Raw genomic sequence first — 17,931 nt, forward strand, 5'->3', positions numbered from 1 at the left:
CTGTAGTCCTGTATATGCAAAAAGAATAAAAGCCCTCCTTTGACTACTCCCTTGCCTTCTCCTTCTCCCCCATCTTAGTTTCTACCCATGGGGTAACCACTGTTGCCAGATTTTTCTTCACAATTGTATGTACTGTACCTTTTTGAAATCTGGAAGTTTAAACTTCAGGCAGTTTTCTTTTTTTTTTTTCGAGACGGAGTCTTGCTCTGTTGCCCAGACTGGAGTGCAGTGGCGCGCCTTCCAGGTTCATGCCATTCTTCTGCCTCAGCCTCCTGAGTAGTTGGGACTACAGGCACCCGCTGCTGTGCCCAGCTAATTTTTTATATTTTTAGTAGAGACAGGGTTTCACCATGGTCTCGATATCCTGACCTTGTGATCTGCCTGCCTCAGCCTCCCAAAATGCTGGGATTACAGGTGTGAGCCACCGTGCCTGGCCCAACTTCAGGCAGTTTTCTTAGGAGTTTAAACTTGAGGCAAGAGGACAATGAAAAGAAGCTCTTCACCATCTCCCACTATATATATAGATATATATAGTGTAAATATATAGGAGTAAAATTTGTATTAGAATTCCAGCTCAGGCACAGTGACGTATGCCTGTAATCCTAAAACTTTGGGAGGCTGAAGTGGGAGGATTGCTTAAGGCCAGTAGTTGGAGACCAACCTGGGCAACATAGCCAGACACTGTCCCTATAGAAAAAAAAATTAGCCAAGTGTGGTGGCATGCTCCTATAGTCCCAGGTACTCAGGAGGTGGACACAGAAGGATCACTTGAGGTCAGGAATTTGAGATTGCAGTGAGCCGTGATTGCACTACTGCTCTCCAGCCTAGGCAACAGCCAGACCCTGTCTGGGGGAAAAAAAAAATTCCATAGACTACTAAAGTTTAAGAACTTGTGAAATCTTTTTACTATCAGAAATCTCTTTTGTTACATATGTATTACTGGCCAAGACATCTGGAAGTTCAGAGATACAACGCTGATAATCTGCTTTCCAGATTTGGTTTACAAATGGTGGGTTTTATTTGGTCTGCCATAGTCTTGACACTGTACTCCAGCCTGAGCAATAGAGTGAGACCCTGTCTCAGAACAAACCAAAACTGCTTAAAGATTTATTTCTTTACTACAATAAACCTACCAAAAGTTTTTCACGTGTAATGAAAGAAAATTAATCTCACTTGAAACTCATTTTCTTAAAATATCGTTGATATAGATGAGTAACGAAAGAGGCTTTGAAAATGTAGAACTGGGAGTCATAGGAAAAAAGAAGAAAGTCCCAAGGAGAGTCATCCACTTTGTTAGTGGCGAAACAATGGAAGAATATAGCACAGATGAAGACGAAGTTGATGGCCTGGAGAAGAAAGATGTTTTGCCTACTGTTGATCCGGTAGGTTTGATAATATTGATGATTCTTTGCTCAGTGGGCTTTGTTTTGATTTATTTTTTTTCCGTAAACATTGAGTGGAAGGGACCTTTTGAGGTTTAAATCAACTATATTCTTATTATAAAATTATGTATGGTGATTTTGATAGAAAATAATATTTTTACATGATATGGATGGAAATATTTCCAGCATTTCAGTAGCCTGAAACAGCTTGTTTTTCAGTGTCAGAGTACTGTGTTAGTATGGATAGATTTAAGATTGATCAGCCAGGCGCGATGGCTCACACCTGTAATCCCAGCACTTTGGGAAGCTGAGGTGGGTGGATCACCTGAGGTCAGGAGTTTGAGAACAGCCTGGCCACCATGGCAAAACGCCATCTCTACTAAAAATACAATAAATTAACTGGACGTATTGGTGGACACCTGTAATCTCAGCTACTTGGGAGGCTGAGGCAGGAGAATTGCTTGAATCTGGGAGGTGGAGGTTGCGGTGAACCAAGGTTACGCCATTGCACTCCAGCCTCGGGGACAGAGCGAGACTCTGTCTCAAAAAAAGATTTATCTTACTAAATTGAGTGCTTGAATCCCAGTTCCTTTGATTTAAGGACTGTACTACCATGATAGTTTCCACCCAAAACTTAGGGAGTTGTCAGCTTTTTAAAATACTGCCTCAACAGAAGAATGGCATGAACCCGGGAGGCAGAGCTTGCAGTGAGCCGAGATCGCGCCACTGCACTACAGCCTGGGCAACAGAGTGAGACTCCATCTCAAAAACAAAACAAAACAAAACAAAAGTTTGCCTCAAGTTTTGATTGGAAGATAAGAATATACATTTCTGAACTTTGTGTGCCTTATCAACTAACTTGGAGAATTTCTAAATTATACAAGATGTGACTATACAATTATGAGACTAGCTATATATTTATAAAGAAATTTTTATTTATTTATAAAGAAATGCCCTTCAGGTAATTATTTTGAGAGTCCAGGTAATCACATATTTACTGACTTTCTAACAGGTACTATTTTAGGTGCCGGTGATATAGCAGTGGGTGATATAAATTTCTGCTCTCATATACTAGTGAGAAGACAGGCAATAAATAAATACATACTATAATTATCAGGCTATGAAAAGTGCTATAAAGAAAATTAAGCATAGTAACAGAATAGAGAATTGTTTATATTTGATTTTAAAAATGTTATTCCTTTTCATCAGATTTGGCTTTAAATATTTGGCTATTAGAAAATCATGCCAGGTGTGGTGGCTGACACCTGTAATCCCAGCGCTTTGGGAGGTCGAGGCAGGCAGATCACCTGAGGTCGGGAGTTCAAGACCAGCCTGACCAACATGGAGAAACCCCATCTCTACTAAAAATACAAAAAAATTAGCCAGGCATGGTGGTGCATGCCTGTAATCCCAGCTACCCGGGAGGCTGAGGCAGGAGAATCGCTTGAACCCAGGAGGCGAAGGTTGCGGTGAGCCAAGATCGTGCCATTGCACTCCAGCCTGGGCAATAAGAGCGAAACTTGGTCTCAAAAAATAAAATAAAATAAAAAATAAAAAATGATAAGCAGGCCAGGAGCAATGGCTCACGCCTATAATCGCAGCACTTTGGGAGGCCGAGGTGGGTGGATCACCTGAGGTCAGGAGTTCGAGACCAGCCTGGCCAACATGGTGAAACTCTGTCTCTACTAAAAATACAAAAAATTAGGCAGGCGTGATGGCAGGCGCCTGTAATCCCAGCTACTCAGGAGGCTGAGGCAGGAGAATTGCTTCAACCCGGGAAGCAGAGGTTGCAGTGAGCCGAGATCGTGCCATTGTACTCCAGCCTGGTCAACAAGGGTGAAACTCCATCTAAAAAAAAAAAAAAAAATCGAATATTCTACACAGAAAATATTCAAAGGATTGTACCATATACTCTGAAGGTAGTTCCAAATGCAGGTAGAATATTAGGGGTACATAACTAGGACTAGAATTGCTGGGTCATGCAATAACTGTTTTTTTTTTTTTTTTTTTTGAGACAGGGTCTGTCACTCAGGCTGGAGTTCAGTGGCACAATCTTGGCTCACTGAAGCCTCTGCCTCCTGGGTTTAAGTGATTCTCATGCCTCAGCCTCCCAAGTAGCTGGGATTGCAGGCATACACCTCCACGCCCGGCTAATTTTTGTATTTTTTTTAGTAGAGATGCAGTTTCACCATGTTGGTTAAGCTGGTCTCGAGCTCCTGCCTCAGCCTCCCAAAGTGCTGGGATTACAGGCATGAGCCACCACACACAGCCCTAAGTCTATGTTTAAATGTCTGGGGAACTGCCTGACTGTTTTCCAAAGTGGCTGCACTATTTTAAATTCCTACCAGCAGTGTGTAAGGATAATGATTTCTCCACATATTCAGCATCACTTGTTACTATGTGTCTTTTTATTTTTTTGTTCTCTTGTGCCTTTGCTATGTATCTTCTTGATTTTAGCAACCCTAGTGAATATGTTATTTCATTGTGGTTTTGATTTACATTCCCTTGATGGTCAGTGATGCTGAGCATCCTTTCAGGTGCATATTGGCCATTTGTAATCTTCCTTTGCTTATTTTGATTAGGTTATTTGTTTATTTATTTTTATTTTTTGAGATGGAGTCTGGCTCTGTCACCCAGACTGGAGTGCAGTGGCGTGATCTTGGCTCACTGCAACCTCTGCCTCCCTGGTTTAAGCAACTTTCCTGCCTCAGCCTCCCGAGTAGCTGGGACTACAGAAACGCACCACCACACCCAGCTAATTTTTGTATTTTTAGTAGAGACATGCTTTCACTATGTTGGCCAGGCCGGTCTTAAACTCCTGACCTGAAGTGATCTGCCCACCTCAGCTTCTCAAAGTGCTGGGATTACAGGCGTGAGCCACTGCGCCCAGGCAACTATTTTTTATTTTTTATTTTTTTATTTTTATTTTTTGAGATAGAGTCTCACTCTGTCACCCAGGCTAGAGTGCGGTGGTATGATCTTGGCTTACTGCAACCTCTGCCTCCTGGGTTCAAGCAATTCTCCTGCTTCAGCCTCCCAAGTAGCTGGGACTACAGGCACATGCCACAACGTCTGGCTAATTTTTTTTTGTATTTTTAGTAGAGTTGGGATTTCAACATGTTGGTCAGGCTGGTCTTGAATTCCTGACCTCAAATGATCCCTTGTCTCAGCCTCCCAAAGTGCTAGGATTACAGGTGTGAGCCAGCGCCTGGCCTTCATTATTTTTTGAATGTTCGGAAGACTTCAGCTGTGAAGCCTCCTTGGCTTTTCTTTGTGGGTAGTTTTTTTGATTACTAATTCAGTCTCTTTACTTGCTATAGGTCTATTAAGATTGTTCCTTTTTGAGTCAGTTGTGTATGAGTTTGTGTCTTTCTAGGAATTTGTCCATTTTATCTGTTATCTTATTTGTTGGCATACAGTAGTATTTCATTATGATTCTTTTTATTTTTCATAAGGTTGATTTTCCTGTTCATTTTGGATTCTAGTAATTTTGGGCATTTACTCTTTCTTTTTGGTCAATCTAGCTAAAGGTTTGCCAATTTTGTTGGTCTTTCACGAGAACCACCTTTTGGTTTCATGATTTTCTTTGTTGTTTTTCTGTTCTCTATTAATTTCTGCTCTTGCCTGTATTATTTCCTTCCTCTGTTTGCTTTAAGTGTAGTTTGTGTTTCATTTTCCAGTGTCCTAGGGCAGAAGTCTAGGTTATTGCTAGTTTCTTAATTGGGCATTTACGAATACAAGTTTCCCTTTAAGTACTGCCTTAGTTTTATTCCATAAATTTTTGTTGTTGTTCTTGTTGTTTACAAATGGGGTCCTGCTATATTGCCTAGGCTGGCTTCGAACTCATGGGCTCAAGCAATCCTCCTGCTTCAGCCTCACAAGTAGTAGGGTTTACAGATGTGCACCACCATGCCCAGCTTCCCATAAGTTTTTGTATGTTATACCTTCTTTTTTTTTTTGAGACGGAGTCTCACTCTGTCACCCAGGCTGGAGTGCAGTGGCATGATCTTGGCTCACTGCAACCTCTGCCTCCTGGGTTCAAGCAATTCTCCTGCCTCAGCTTCCCGAGTAGTTGGGATTACAGGTGCACGCCACCATGCCAAATTAATTTTTTGTATTTTTAGTAGAGGCAGGGTTTCACCATGTTGGCCAGGCTGGTCTCAAACTCCTGACCTAGGTGATCTGCCCGCCTCGGCCTCCCAAAGTGCTGGGATTATAGGTGTGAGCCACTGCGCCCAGCCTATACCTTCATTTTTATTTAAAGTATTTTCTTTTTTTTCCTTTTGGTTTTCTTCCTTGACCCATTGGTTATTTAGAAGTACATTTTTTACTTCCCATGTATTTGTTTGTCTATTTTTTCTTTTATTGATTTCTGATTTCATGCCATTCTGATCAGAGAACATACTTTATATTATTTGACCCTTTAAATGTATTGACGTTTGTTTTATAGCCTGCCTAGCAGGTGGTCTGTCTTAGAACGTTCCATATGTACTTGAGAAGAATGTATATTCTGTTGTTGAAAGTGTTCTATAGGTGTCTGTGAGGTCTAATTGATTTTATAGTATTGTTCAAGCTTTCTGTTTCGTTGCTGATCGTCTGCCCTGTTGTCCTATTTTTTATTATTATTATTATTATTATTATTATTATTATTATTATTTTTCGAGACAGAGTTTCACTCTTGTTGCCTAGGCTGGAGTGCAGTGACACGATTTCAGCTCACTGCAACCTCTGCCTCCCAGGTTCAAGTGATTCTCATGCTTCAGCCTCCCATGTAGCTGAGATTACAGGCTTGCACCTGGCTAAGTTTTGTATTTTTAGTAGAGACGGGGTTTCACCATGTTGGCCAGGATGGTCTTGATCTCTTGACCTCATGATCCGCCCGCCTTGGCCTCCCAAAGAGCTGGTATTACAGGTGTGAGCCACTGTGTCCAGCCCCTATTTATTATTAAAAATGAGATATTGCAGTCTTCAACTATTATTGTTGAATTGTCTATTTCTCCCTCTCTTTCTATCAGATTTGTTTCATGTACTTTGGTGCTCTGTTATTAAATTAACTGCATATGTATTTATAATTTCATATCTTCCTGATAGATTGACCCTTTTATCATTATAAAATGTCCTTCTTTACCTCTAGTTACGTTTTTTGTTTTCAAGTCTATTTTAGGTCTGGCATGTGGCTCATGCCTGTAATCCCAGCACTTTGGGAGGCTGAGGCAGAAGGATTTCTTGAGCCCAGGAGTTTGAGACCAGCCTGGGAAATGTAGTGAGACCTTGTCTCTACAAAAGATAAAAAAAATTAGCCATGCGTGGTGGCACACACCTGTGGGCTCAGCTACTTGGAGAGGTGAGTTGGGAGGATCGCTGGAGCCCAGAAGTTTGAGGCTGCAGTGAACTGGGATCTCACCACTACATTCCTGTCTAGGTGACAGAGTAAGACCTTGCCTCAGAAAAAAAAGGAAAAAAAAAATCTGTTTTGTGTGCTACTGATATTGCCATGTGAGCTTTTTTTTTTCTTCTTTTTTTTTGGGATGGAGTCACTCTGTCGCCCAGGCTGGAGTGCAGTGGCATGATCTTGGCTCACTGCAAGCTCCGCCTCCCGGGTTCACGCCATTCTCCTGCCTCAGCCTCCCGAGTAGCTGGGATTACAGGTGCATGCCACCACACCCAGCTAATTTTTTGTATTTTTAGTATTCACCATGTTAGCCAGAATGGTCTCAATCTCCTGACCTTGTGATCCACCTGCCTCGGCCTCCCAAAATGCTGGGATTATAGGTGTGAGCCACCACGCCCAGCCAGTGTGAGCTTTTTTATAGTTTGTTTTGTATATCTTCTTCCATCCCTTTTACTGTGAATCTGTTTGTATTTTTTAATCTAAAGTATCTCTTGTAGACAGCATATAGTTGGATCTTGTTTTTTTAATCCAATCTAACAATCTCTGCCCTTTGATTCAGTTGTTAATCCATTCATATTTTATGTTGATTTAGTTGGATTTACATCTGCCATTTTACCTTTTATTTTCTATGTCTCATGTCTTTTTGCTCCTTTCTTTTCTACTGTTATCTTTTGGATTAAGTGAATATTTTCCACAGAAGCATTTACATTTCTTTTTTTTTTTTTTTTTTTTTGAGACAGAGTCTCGCTCATCGCCAGGCTGGAGTGCAGTGGCGCAATCTCGGCTCACTGCAACCTCTGCCTCCCAGGTTGGGTGATTCTCCTGCCTCAGCCTCCCGAGTAGCTGGGATTACAGATGCACGCCACCACATCCTGCTAATTTTTGTATTTTTTAATTTTTGTATTTTAGTAGAGACGGGGTTTCACCATGTTGGTCAGGTTGGTCTGGAACTCTTGACCTTGTGATCCACCCGCCTCAGTCTCCCAAAGTGCTGGGATTACAGGCGTGAGCCACCACACTCCACCAATTTTGTGTTTTTAGTAGAGACAACCAAGCTGGTCTTGAACTCCTAACCTCAAATGATCCACCTTCCTTGGCTTCCCAAAGTGCTGGGATTACAGGCGTGAGCCACTGCGCCTGGCTGTTTTTGTTTGTTTGTTTGTTTTTTTAAGATGGAGTTTCACTCTTGTCGCCCAGGCGGGAGTGCAGTGGCGTGATCTCGGCTCACTGCAACCTCTGCTTCCTGGATTCAGGTGATTCTCCTGCCTCAGCCTCTGGAGTAACTGGGCTTACTGGCACGCACCACCATGCCCGGGCTAATTACTGTATTTTTGGTAGAGACTGGGTTTCACCATGTTGGCCAGGCTGGTCTGGAACTCCTGACCTCATTTGATCCACCTGCCTTGGCCTCCTAAAGTGCTGGGATTACAGGCATGAGCCACTGCGCCTGGCCAGTTTTTGTTTTGTTTTGTTTTTAATAATTTCTGTCTCTTTTTTGGTACTCTCTACTTGATGTGATACTGTTATACCTTCCTTTATTTTTAATTTATTATTTTCTTAGGTCTTCAAACATATTTATAAAAGCTATTTGAATTTTTTTTTCTGTTAAATCCAGCATCTTGTCAGTCTCACAGGTATTTTTTGTTGCCTGATTTTTTTCCCTATGTATGGGTCATACTTTTCTGTTTCTTTGCATGCCTCATAATTTTTTGTTGGAAACTAGATATTTTAGATTATATATTATGGCAACTCTGGGTACTGCGCCCCCATATCTTGTCATTGTTATTTGCCTGTTTATTTGTTTAGTGACTGCTGTGTTCTTTTAGTGAAGTCTATTCTCCACTCCTATTCTTTCCTGCAAATTAGCTAGCCAATAGTTTAGCCTGTATTTTTATTGAATCTAAGAATCTTCTCCCAGTTACAGTAGTCCCCCCTTTATTTGTAGTTTTGCTTTTTGTGGTTACCCATGGTCAGTTGTGCTCTGAAAATATTAAATGGAAAATTCCAGAAATAAACAATTGATAAATTTTAAGTTGATCACCGTTCTGAGTAGCATCATAAAATCTCATACTGTCACACTTGGTACCTCCTTCATCAGAAGAAGGGTGCATACAGTACAACATGATATTTTGGGAGACCACATTCATATAACTATTATTACAGTGTATTGTGATAATTGTTCTATTATTAGCTATTGTTAATCTCTTATTGTGACTAATCTATAAATTAAAATTTATCATAGGCATGTGTATATAGGAAAAAAACATAGTATAGGGTTCAGTATTATCCGCAGTTTCAGTCACCCATGGGAGGTCTTGGAACACAGCCCCTGCAGATAAAGGGGGACCACTGTACATTTTGCTACAATCTCCAGTGTTTTTGAGAACACCCTTAGCCTTGGACTTTTCTAGGTGTGTTGCAAATGAAGTCAGTTCCTTTGGGAAGAGATTAGGAGTTGTCTGCTTTGTTTCCTGTCCTGGCTGGCTCCCCTACCCCAGCCCCGCCCTTCTGCCTCTCACTCAGGGCAATCTCTGAGCCAAGGTTTTGGAGCTGGGGGTGGGGACAATGGCTCATTTCTGTCTGAATAACACCTTCACTTAGGAGCTGAGCATTTATGGGAGGTGGGGTCAGTAGCTTTAAGTATTTTTTTTTTTTTAGTCTTTGTTTTACAAATGTCTATGTTTTTTTCTCATTTTTTTTTTTTTTATCTCACTCATAGATGGGAATTGAACAATGAGAACACATGGACACAGGAAGGGGAACATCACACTCTGGGGACTGTTGTGGGGTGGGGGGAGGGGGGAGGGACATCATTAGGAGATATACCTAATGCTAAATGACAAGTTAATGGGTGCAGCACACCAGCATGGCACATGTATACATATGTAACTAACTGGCACATTGTGCACATGTACCCTAAAACTTAAAGTATAATAATATATTAAAAAAAAAAAAGCTGTAAGTATTTTTGACTTGCCTCTGGTGGCGTAGAACTTGCCTCTGCTGCCTTACGAACTGGGTAAAGGCGATCAGGGCCCTGGTGTTCTCAGTGGTGCCATGCTCAAGGTAGAGCGTCCGTTCTGTGAGGAGAGGCTGGTGGAAGAAGAGAGTCACCCCCTGTTAACCACACTTACCTGGAAATTGGCCTCAGTAATAGATGAGAAGTGCTGGTTAATATTCTGTTCCTCCTGAGAAGAAAACCCAACTGGAAGCTGAGGGGAGGGGGAACCCTGTATTCTTGACTGTACCAGTCTGAAGTGCAGTTTCTGCCTTCCTTTGCTGGGAGGATGCTGAGAGGGAGTGGTCTTAGTTCAGTTACCACAGACGTTTGCTTTTGTTACCAAATTGAATAGATGTTTATTCATTTATATGCCATTAAGACCATTTCCAGGTGCTTTAAATGTTTATTTTTTAATAAATTTCATCAGTTTTACTGGGAAGTGGGCCCAGAGTTCCTCATGCTGTTATGATAGAGGTCTATATCCACTCTTAAGGTCTTTAATGACCATGTATATAGCATATTCATGTTGGAATTTCCCTGAGTTGTGAAGCCCAATCCAACAGATCCCTGGGTGATAAGAAATCTTCTTATATTTTCTTCACTGAGAGGTACCATGAGATGTCAGAAACTCGGTTTTTAGTTCTGGCTCTGTCCTGTAGTAGTCACCTTGCTTTGACAAAGACTTAACTTTCATTGTAGTTAAAGTTCCATGATTACAAAGAAGAGAGATAACTTGCCTCACCTACCTGTAGTTGTTTTTAAAGATTAAATGAGATAATATCTATGAAAACTCACTGAAAAGTGACTTGGCTGAGCGCAGTGCCTCATGCCTATAATCTTTGCTTTGGAGGGCTGAGGCAAGAGGATTGCTTGAGCCCAGGAATTCAAGGCTGCAGTGAGCCATGATCATGCCACTGTACTCCAGCCCGGGCAACAAAGTGAGACCCTGTCTCAAAAAAAAAAAAAAAAAAAGAAAGAAAAGAAAAATATATGGTAGTATTAATTAATAAAGCAAATATAGCAAGTAGCACAAGAAATTTTATTTGCAGTTTGTTTTTTTTTTACTTGAGGTAATTTTAGAACTCGATTTGAGATTGAAACCCCATAACTTATTTTTTAAATTTTCTCTATAGTTCCTATTTAGTATCATTTTAAAAAAAATAGGTCGGGTGCGGTGGACCACGCCTGTAATCCCAGCACTTTGGGAGGCTGAGGTGGGCGGATGAATGGCAGGAGAATGGCTTGAACCCGGGAGTCGGAGATTGCAGTGAGCCAAGATCGCGCCACTGCACTCCAGCCCGGCAACAGAGTGAGACTCCATCTCAAAAAAAAAGAAAAGAAAAAAAGATCTAGTTCTATATTCAGATTTTAGTATCATTTTAGAGTTTATAAAATTGATTTATGACTCCAATTTTTAAATATCAATTTTAAAGCTTTAAAATTATATTTTCCCTTTGGGGCCAGGCATGGTGGCTCTTGCCTGTAATCCCAGCACTTTGGGAAGCCAAGGTGGGTAGATCACCTGAGGTCAGGAGTTTGAGACCTGCCTGGCCAACATGGTGAAACCCCGTCTCTACTAAAAAAAAATACAAAAAATTAGCCAGGCATGGGGGCGGGTGCCTGTAATCCCAGCCGCTTGGGAGGCTGAGGCAGGAGAATCGCTTGAACCTGGGAGGTGGAGGTTGCAGTGAGTCAAGATCCCGCCATTGCACTCCAGCCTGGGCAACAAGAGTGAAACGCCATCTCAAAATAAATAAATAAATTTTCTCCATAGTTCCTATTTAGTGTCATTTTCTTTTTGAAATAACAAATCTAGTCCTGCACCCAGATTTAGTATCATTTTAGAGTTTATAAAATTGATTTGTTTTATGATTCCAATTTTGAAATATCAAGTTTAAAGCTTTAAAATTATATTTGTTCTTTTGGGCCACGTTACATGGCTCTCGCCTGTAATCCCAGCACTTTGGGAGGCTGAGGTGGGCAGATCACTTGAGGCCAGGAGTTTGAGACCAGCCTGGCCAACATGGTGAAACCGTGAAACTCCATCTCTACTAAAAATACAAAAATTAGCTGGGCTTGGTGGCACAAGCCTGTAATCCCAGCTACTCGGGAGGCTGAGGCAGGAGAATCGCTTGAATCCAGGAGGCGGAGATTGCAGTGAGCAGAGACCACCCTACTGTGCTCCAGCCTTAACCACAGAGCGAGACTCTGTCTCAAAAAAAAAAAAAAAAAAAAAATCCCTTTTGGTACTTCATGCCTTTAAGAGTGCAGTGGGCCAGGTGCAGTGGCTCACACCTGTAATCCCAGCACTTTGGGAGGCCAAGGTGGGCAGAGCACTGAGGTCAGGAGTTTGAGACCAGCCTGGCCATCATGGGGAAACCTCGTCTCTGCTAAAAATACAAAAATTAGCTGGGCGTGGTAGCGTGCACCTGTAATACCAGCTACTCGGGAGGCTGAGGCAGGAGAATCGCTTGAACCTGGGAGATGGAGGTTGCAGTGAGCCGAGATGGAGCGACTGCACTCCAGCCTGGGCAACAGAGCAAGACTTTGTCTTGAAAACAAACAAAAAAGTACAATGATTTTTTTAGGCAATATGAGCTGTTACTGTACTGTCAGTTGGTAGCTTTATGTTATAACTTAGCCTGAAGCTGAGAGAGGACATTTTACTTGAATTCTAAGTAAAATTTTCACAGAAAAACCTAATACAGTTAATGAATAATTTATACTTAGGAAATGTGACTATACATGTTGACTAAATTAACCGAGATAGAATAATAATTAATTAGGTCTTTAGCAAAAAGAGATACAATTTATTTCTCTGATTTTTTTTTTTGAGACGGAATCTTGCTCTGTCGCCCAGGCTGGAGTGCAGTGGCGCCATCTTGACTCACTGCAAGCTCCGCCTCCCGGGTTCACGCCATTCTCCTTGCCTCAGCCTCCCGAGTAGCTGGGACTGCAGGCACCCGCCACCACGACCAGCTAATTTTTTTGTATTTTTAGTAGAGACGGGGTTTCACCGTGTTAGCCAGGATGGTCTCGATCTCCTGACCTCGTGATCCGCCCGCTTCAGCCTCCCAAAGTGCAATCCCAAAGTGTAATCCCAGATTACAGGCGTGAGCCACCGAACCGGGCCTATTTCTCTGATATTTTTTATAGCTGCCTGAATTGCAAATGACTTCATCTGGTTAATTTTTTATGTACGCTCATGTTAATATTAGTCTGTCACCATATTTTTTTTGTTGTTTTTTAATGCTGTAGCTTAATGTAGAATTACATTCATAAAGTAAACTTGCTGGTGGTTTTATTTCCCTTAAATAACTATAATATTTTTGGAGGGAAACTTTTTTTTTTTTTTTTTTTTTGAGACGGAGTCTCTCTCTCTCGCCCAGGCTGGAGTGCGGTGGTGCGATCTTGGCTCACTGCAAGCTCTGCCTTGGAGGGAAACTTTAAATATTAATAAATATTTAATATTTAAATATTAATATTTAAATATTAATAAATAAAAATCTCCACTCAGGAGATTTTTCCATTGAATCTTTTTTTTTTTTTTTTGCCAGACAACATTCTCATTTCTGTTCAGAAAAGATTTTTAAAGCTTAGAACTAACCAAAGACTTCCACCTGAATAGTTTTTTTCAATTTTTCTCTGATAAGATAAGCCATCTTAAATGCCATTTAGGGAAGTTGCCAACTGAGTATTTGTTTACTTTTTGAATCCTTTTATATAGACAGAATGGTGCTCAGGCAGAATATTCTTTAAATAAAAATGTGTTACCTGCTGTGCATTTCCTTCAACTTCCATCAGCAATAGATGGCTGTTAATTTTGTTTTTCATTAATGTAGACTTTGTTTTAAAAGGTATAAGAAGCAATTTTTTTTTTTTTTTTTTTTTGAGACAGTCACCCTGTCGCTCAGGCTGGAGTGCAGTGGTACGACCTCGGCTCACTGCAACCTCCACCTCCCAGGGTCAAATGATTCTCCTGTCTCAGCTTCCCGAGTAGCTGGGATTATAGGTACCTGCCACCATGCCCAGCTAATTTTTGTGTTTTTAGTAGAGACAGGATTTCACCATCTTGGCCAGACTGGTCAACAGGAGTTGGCCAGACTCCTGACCTCGTAATCCACCCACCTTGGCCTCCCAGAGTGCTGAGATTATAGGTGTGAGCCACTGCACCCTGCCTAGAAACAAAGTATTAAAGCCATTGTCTGATAATATGAAAATCGTAGGAATTCTAATCCTTTTTTTTTAAATTTTTTTCTTTTTGAGACAAGGTCTTCCTCTGTTGCCCAGGCTGTAGTAAAGTGGCATGATGATGGCTCACTGTAGCCTTGACCTCCTGGGCTCAAACGATCTTTCCACCTCAGCCTCCTAAGTAGCTGAGACTACAGATATAGGCCACCACACCTGTCTAATTTTTAAAATTTTTTGTAGAGATAAGGTCTCATTATGTTGCCCAGGCTGGTCTTGGGCTCCTCGGCTCAAATGATCCTCCTATTTTGGCCTCCCAAAGTGCTGGGATTACAAGCATGAGTTCCTGGCCTCAAATCCATTTTTCTTGTGTTGTTTAAAGTAGTAAAAGAGCATCTTTTTTTTTTTTTTTTGAGACAGAGTGTCACTCTGTTGCCCAGGCTGGAGTGCAGTGGCGTAATCTCGGCTCACTGCAACCTCCACCCTTGGGATCAAGCAATTCTCCTGCCTCAGTCTCCCTTCTAGCTGGGATTACAGGTGTGCGCTACCACTCCTGGCTAATTTTTGTATTTTTAGTAGAGACGAGGTTTCACCATGATGGCTAGGCTGGTCTCAAACTCCTGACCTCAAGTGATCTGCCCGCCTCAGCCTCCCAAAGTGCTGGGATTACAGGCGTGAGCCACCGCGCCTGGCCATAAAAGAGCATCTTGATGCCAACTTCATGTATATATTTAAATGTCATTGTTATAGTTAATGGAATGTATACATAATAGAGGCTTTTGAATCTTGAATCTTTTTTTTTGAGACGGAGTTTTGCTCTTGCCCAGGCTGGAGCGCAATGGCACGATCTCAGCTCACCGCAACCTCTGCCTCCCGGGTTAAAGCAATTCTCCTATCTCAGCCTCCCTTGTAGCTGGGATTACAGGCATGCGCCACCACGCCTGGTTAATTATGTATTTTTGTAGGGACGGGGTTTCTCCATGTTGGTCAGGCTCGTCTCAAACTCCCGACCTCAGGTGATCTGCCCACCCTGGCCTCCCAAAGTTCTGGGATTACAGGCGTGAGCTACCATGCCCAGCCCATTTTTCTGTTTTTATTAAACATATTTATTGCCTCAAGTACTTACCATTTATTCTTCCTAACTGTAACATTGAGCTCTTTGTCCAACATCTCCCCATTTCCCCTTAACCCCCAGCCTCTGGTAACCACCATTGTGCTCTCTGTTTCTATGAGTTCAGTTTTGGATTCCACATAAAAGTGAAAACGTGGTATTATGCCTCTCTGTGCCTGGGTTATTTCAGTAGCATAATGTCCTCCAGGTTCATCCATGTTGCACAAATGACAGAATTCCCTATTTTTAAAGGCTGAATTGTACTTCATTTTGTATATATGTCACATTTTCTTTATCTATTCATCTGATATGGACACCTAGGTTGGTTCCATAATGTGGCCATTGTGAATAATGATGTAATAAACATGGGAGTGCAGCTATCTCTTTGATATACTGATTCCAGTTCCTTTCAATATATATTCAGAAATTGAATTGCTGGATTATATAGTAATTCTGTTTTTAATTTTTTGAGGAACCTTCATCCTGTTTTCCAAAATGGCTGTACTGATTTGCATTCCCACCAAGTGCACCTGGGTTCCCTTTTCTCTACATCCTTGCCAACATTTGTTATCTTTTATCTTTTTGATAATATCCATTTTGACAGGTATGTGGTGATATCTCATTGTGATTTTAATTTGCCTTTCCTTAATGATTAGTGATGTTGAACATTTTTTCATATATCTGTTGACTATTCATATGCCTTCTCTTGAGAAGTATCTGTTCAGGTCCTTAGCCTAGTTTTTAATTAGGTTTTTTTTTGCTTTTGAGTTGTTTAAGTTCTTTACATATTTTGGATATTAACCCCTTATCAAATGTATGGCTTGCAAGTATTTTCTCCCAATCCATGGGTTGTCACTTCACTGTGTTGATTGTTTCTTTTACTGTGCAGAAGCTTTTTATTTTGATGTAATCCCATTAGTCTGGTTTTGGTTTTGTTGCCTGAGCTTTTGGGGTCAAATCCAAAAAAGTATTGCCCAGACCAATGTTATGTAGTTTTCCCTTATGTTTTCTTCTAGTAGTTTTACATGGATAATTTTTCCAATATGTATTTCAGAATCTCCATCGGTGGCAGTAAATAGGTTTTTTATTGTGTAAGTAGAAAATCTTTTACATGGTGGAGTATGTTAACAGATGATTGGTATCTTAATGTTAGAGCATTTTGATAGCAGGTAACCATAAAACTACTTCTAATCACCATATCCTTTCTTGTGTTTGTGGACTAGGCATCATGTGAAGTTTCTGTTTGCTCCTATAGATTTACTCTCTACTCGTCTGCATGTTGCATTGTACTTTGGCATGTATGCACTGTATTAGTAGAGTCCTTTGTCCTCTGGCTTTTTATTGAGTTTAGCCAATGTGAACCACCGGCAGGAAATTAGAGGGCAGGGAATAAAATGAGGTTGTGTTATTTACTCTTCACCATTCTGATTCTGGGATTCCTTCCTTATTATATGCCATAGGTAACTGGATTTTCTACTAAGGCCACAGCTACTATTGGGAAGCCTTCTCCATTTGGGTATTCTTCCGGGGTTCCCAGTAACTGCTCTCTCTTTTTACCCCTTCAGATATTGGGTTTGTGATAGCCCATTTTGTGCTGCTATAACGGAATACCACAGACTGGGTAATTAATAAAGAACAGAACTTCATTGGCTTACAGTTGTGGAGGCTGGGAAGTCCAAGATTGAGCGACTGGCATCTGGCAAGGGCCTTCTTGCTGCATCATTGAATGTAGCAGAAGGCAAGAGGGTGAGAGAGAGACAGAGAGAGAAGGGGCCAGAGCTCATGATTTTATAACAAATCCACTTCCATAATAATGGCATTAATCCATTCATGATGCTGGAGCTGTCATGGCATAATCACTGCTCGTTCAGTCCCAGCTCCCAACACTGTTATATTGTTTCCAACACACGTTTTTTAGGGGACACATTTAAACAACAGCAGGGATATTAATGGTTTTCTCAGTGCTATTAGCTCTGGGGTACTATTCTGTTCATTGTTGGAAACCTTGTCCGCATCTTTGTAGATAATACCTCTGCCTCCCGGGTTCAAGCGATTCTCCTGCCTCAGCCTCCCAAGTAGCTGGGATTACAGGCATGTGCCACCATGCCCGGCTAATTTTGTATTTTTAGTAGAGACGGGGTTTTGCCATGTTGGTCAGGCTGGTCTCGAACTCCCAACCTGAGGTGATCCGCCTGCCTCGGCCTCCCAAAGTGCTGGGATTACAGGCATGAGCCACCGTGCCCGGCCCCATTGGAGTACTTTTTAACAACTGAAGATAAACCTGGCTTCACTTAATGTTAAGAGCAGACTTTCAATTTTCTGTTTCCTCTTAATACATCATAAATATGATAAGACAAAGGAATTTTGAAAAGGTCCTGTATTTCCATAGTACATTTGTAAAACAGACTCAATTTTTAAAACCCTGACATTTAAGATAAAGATTTAAGATTAATACTCCTGGCATATGATACTAATAGAGCATAAGAAGTGGAGACCTATGCTAGATGTGGTGGCTCACACCTGTAATCCCAGCATTTTGGGAGGCCGAGGCGGATAGATCACGAAGTCAGGAGTTCAAGATCAGCCTTGCCAAGATGGTGAAACCCCGTCTTTACTAAAAATACAAAAATTAGCTGGGCGTGGTGGTGGGCGCCTGTAATCCCAGCTACTCGGGAGGCTAAGGCAGAGAATTGCTTGAACCTGGGAGGTGGAGGTTGCAGTGAGCCAAGATCGCACCACTGCACTCCAGCCTGGGCGACAGAGTGAGACTCTGTCTCAAAAAAAAAAAAGAAGTGAAGACCTAGATCTTTTTATAATCTTATAGTAACTCACTTCAATTTTACCTTAGATGTACCTT

The 17,931-nt window shown here is 41.4% G+C and overlaps 1 protein-coding gene across 3 annotated transcripts in view; it reads left to right on the forward strand.

Moving 5' to 3' along the window:
- The window catches only part of LOC100987236 (signal recognition particle subunit SRP54), a 99,400-nt gene that overhangs the window by 67,576 nt on the left and 13,893 nt on the right, over window positions 1-17,931 (forward strand). For 2 of the 3 annotated variants that reach the window (XM_034937434.3, XM_034937433.2), the window contains one exon: window positions 1,209-1,382. The exons of the other annotated variant lie outside the window; for it this stretch is intronic. In XM_034937434.3, the coding sequence (XP_034793325.1) occupies window positions 1,209-1,382 (174 nt within the window). The remainder of the gene's footprint in view (window positions 1-1,208; window positions 1,383-17,931) is intronic. 3 annotated transcript variants of the gene reach the window in all.

The sequence above is a fragment of the Pan paniscus genome, chromosome 15 (genome assembly GCF_029289425.2).
Source record: "Pan paniscus chromosome 15, NHGRI_mPanPan1-v2.0_pri, whole genome shotgun sequence".
Taxonomy (NCBI): Eukaryota; Metazoa; Chordata; class Mammalia; order Primates; family Hominidae; genus Pan; species Pan paniscus.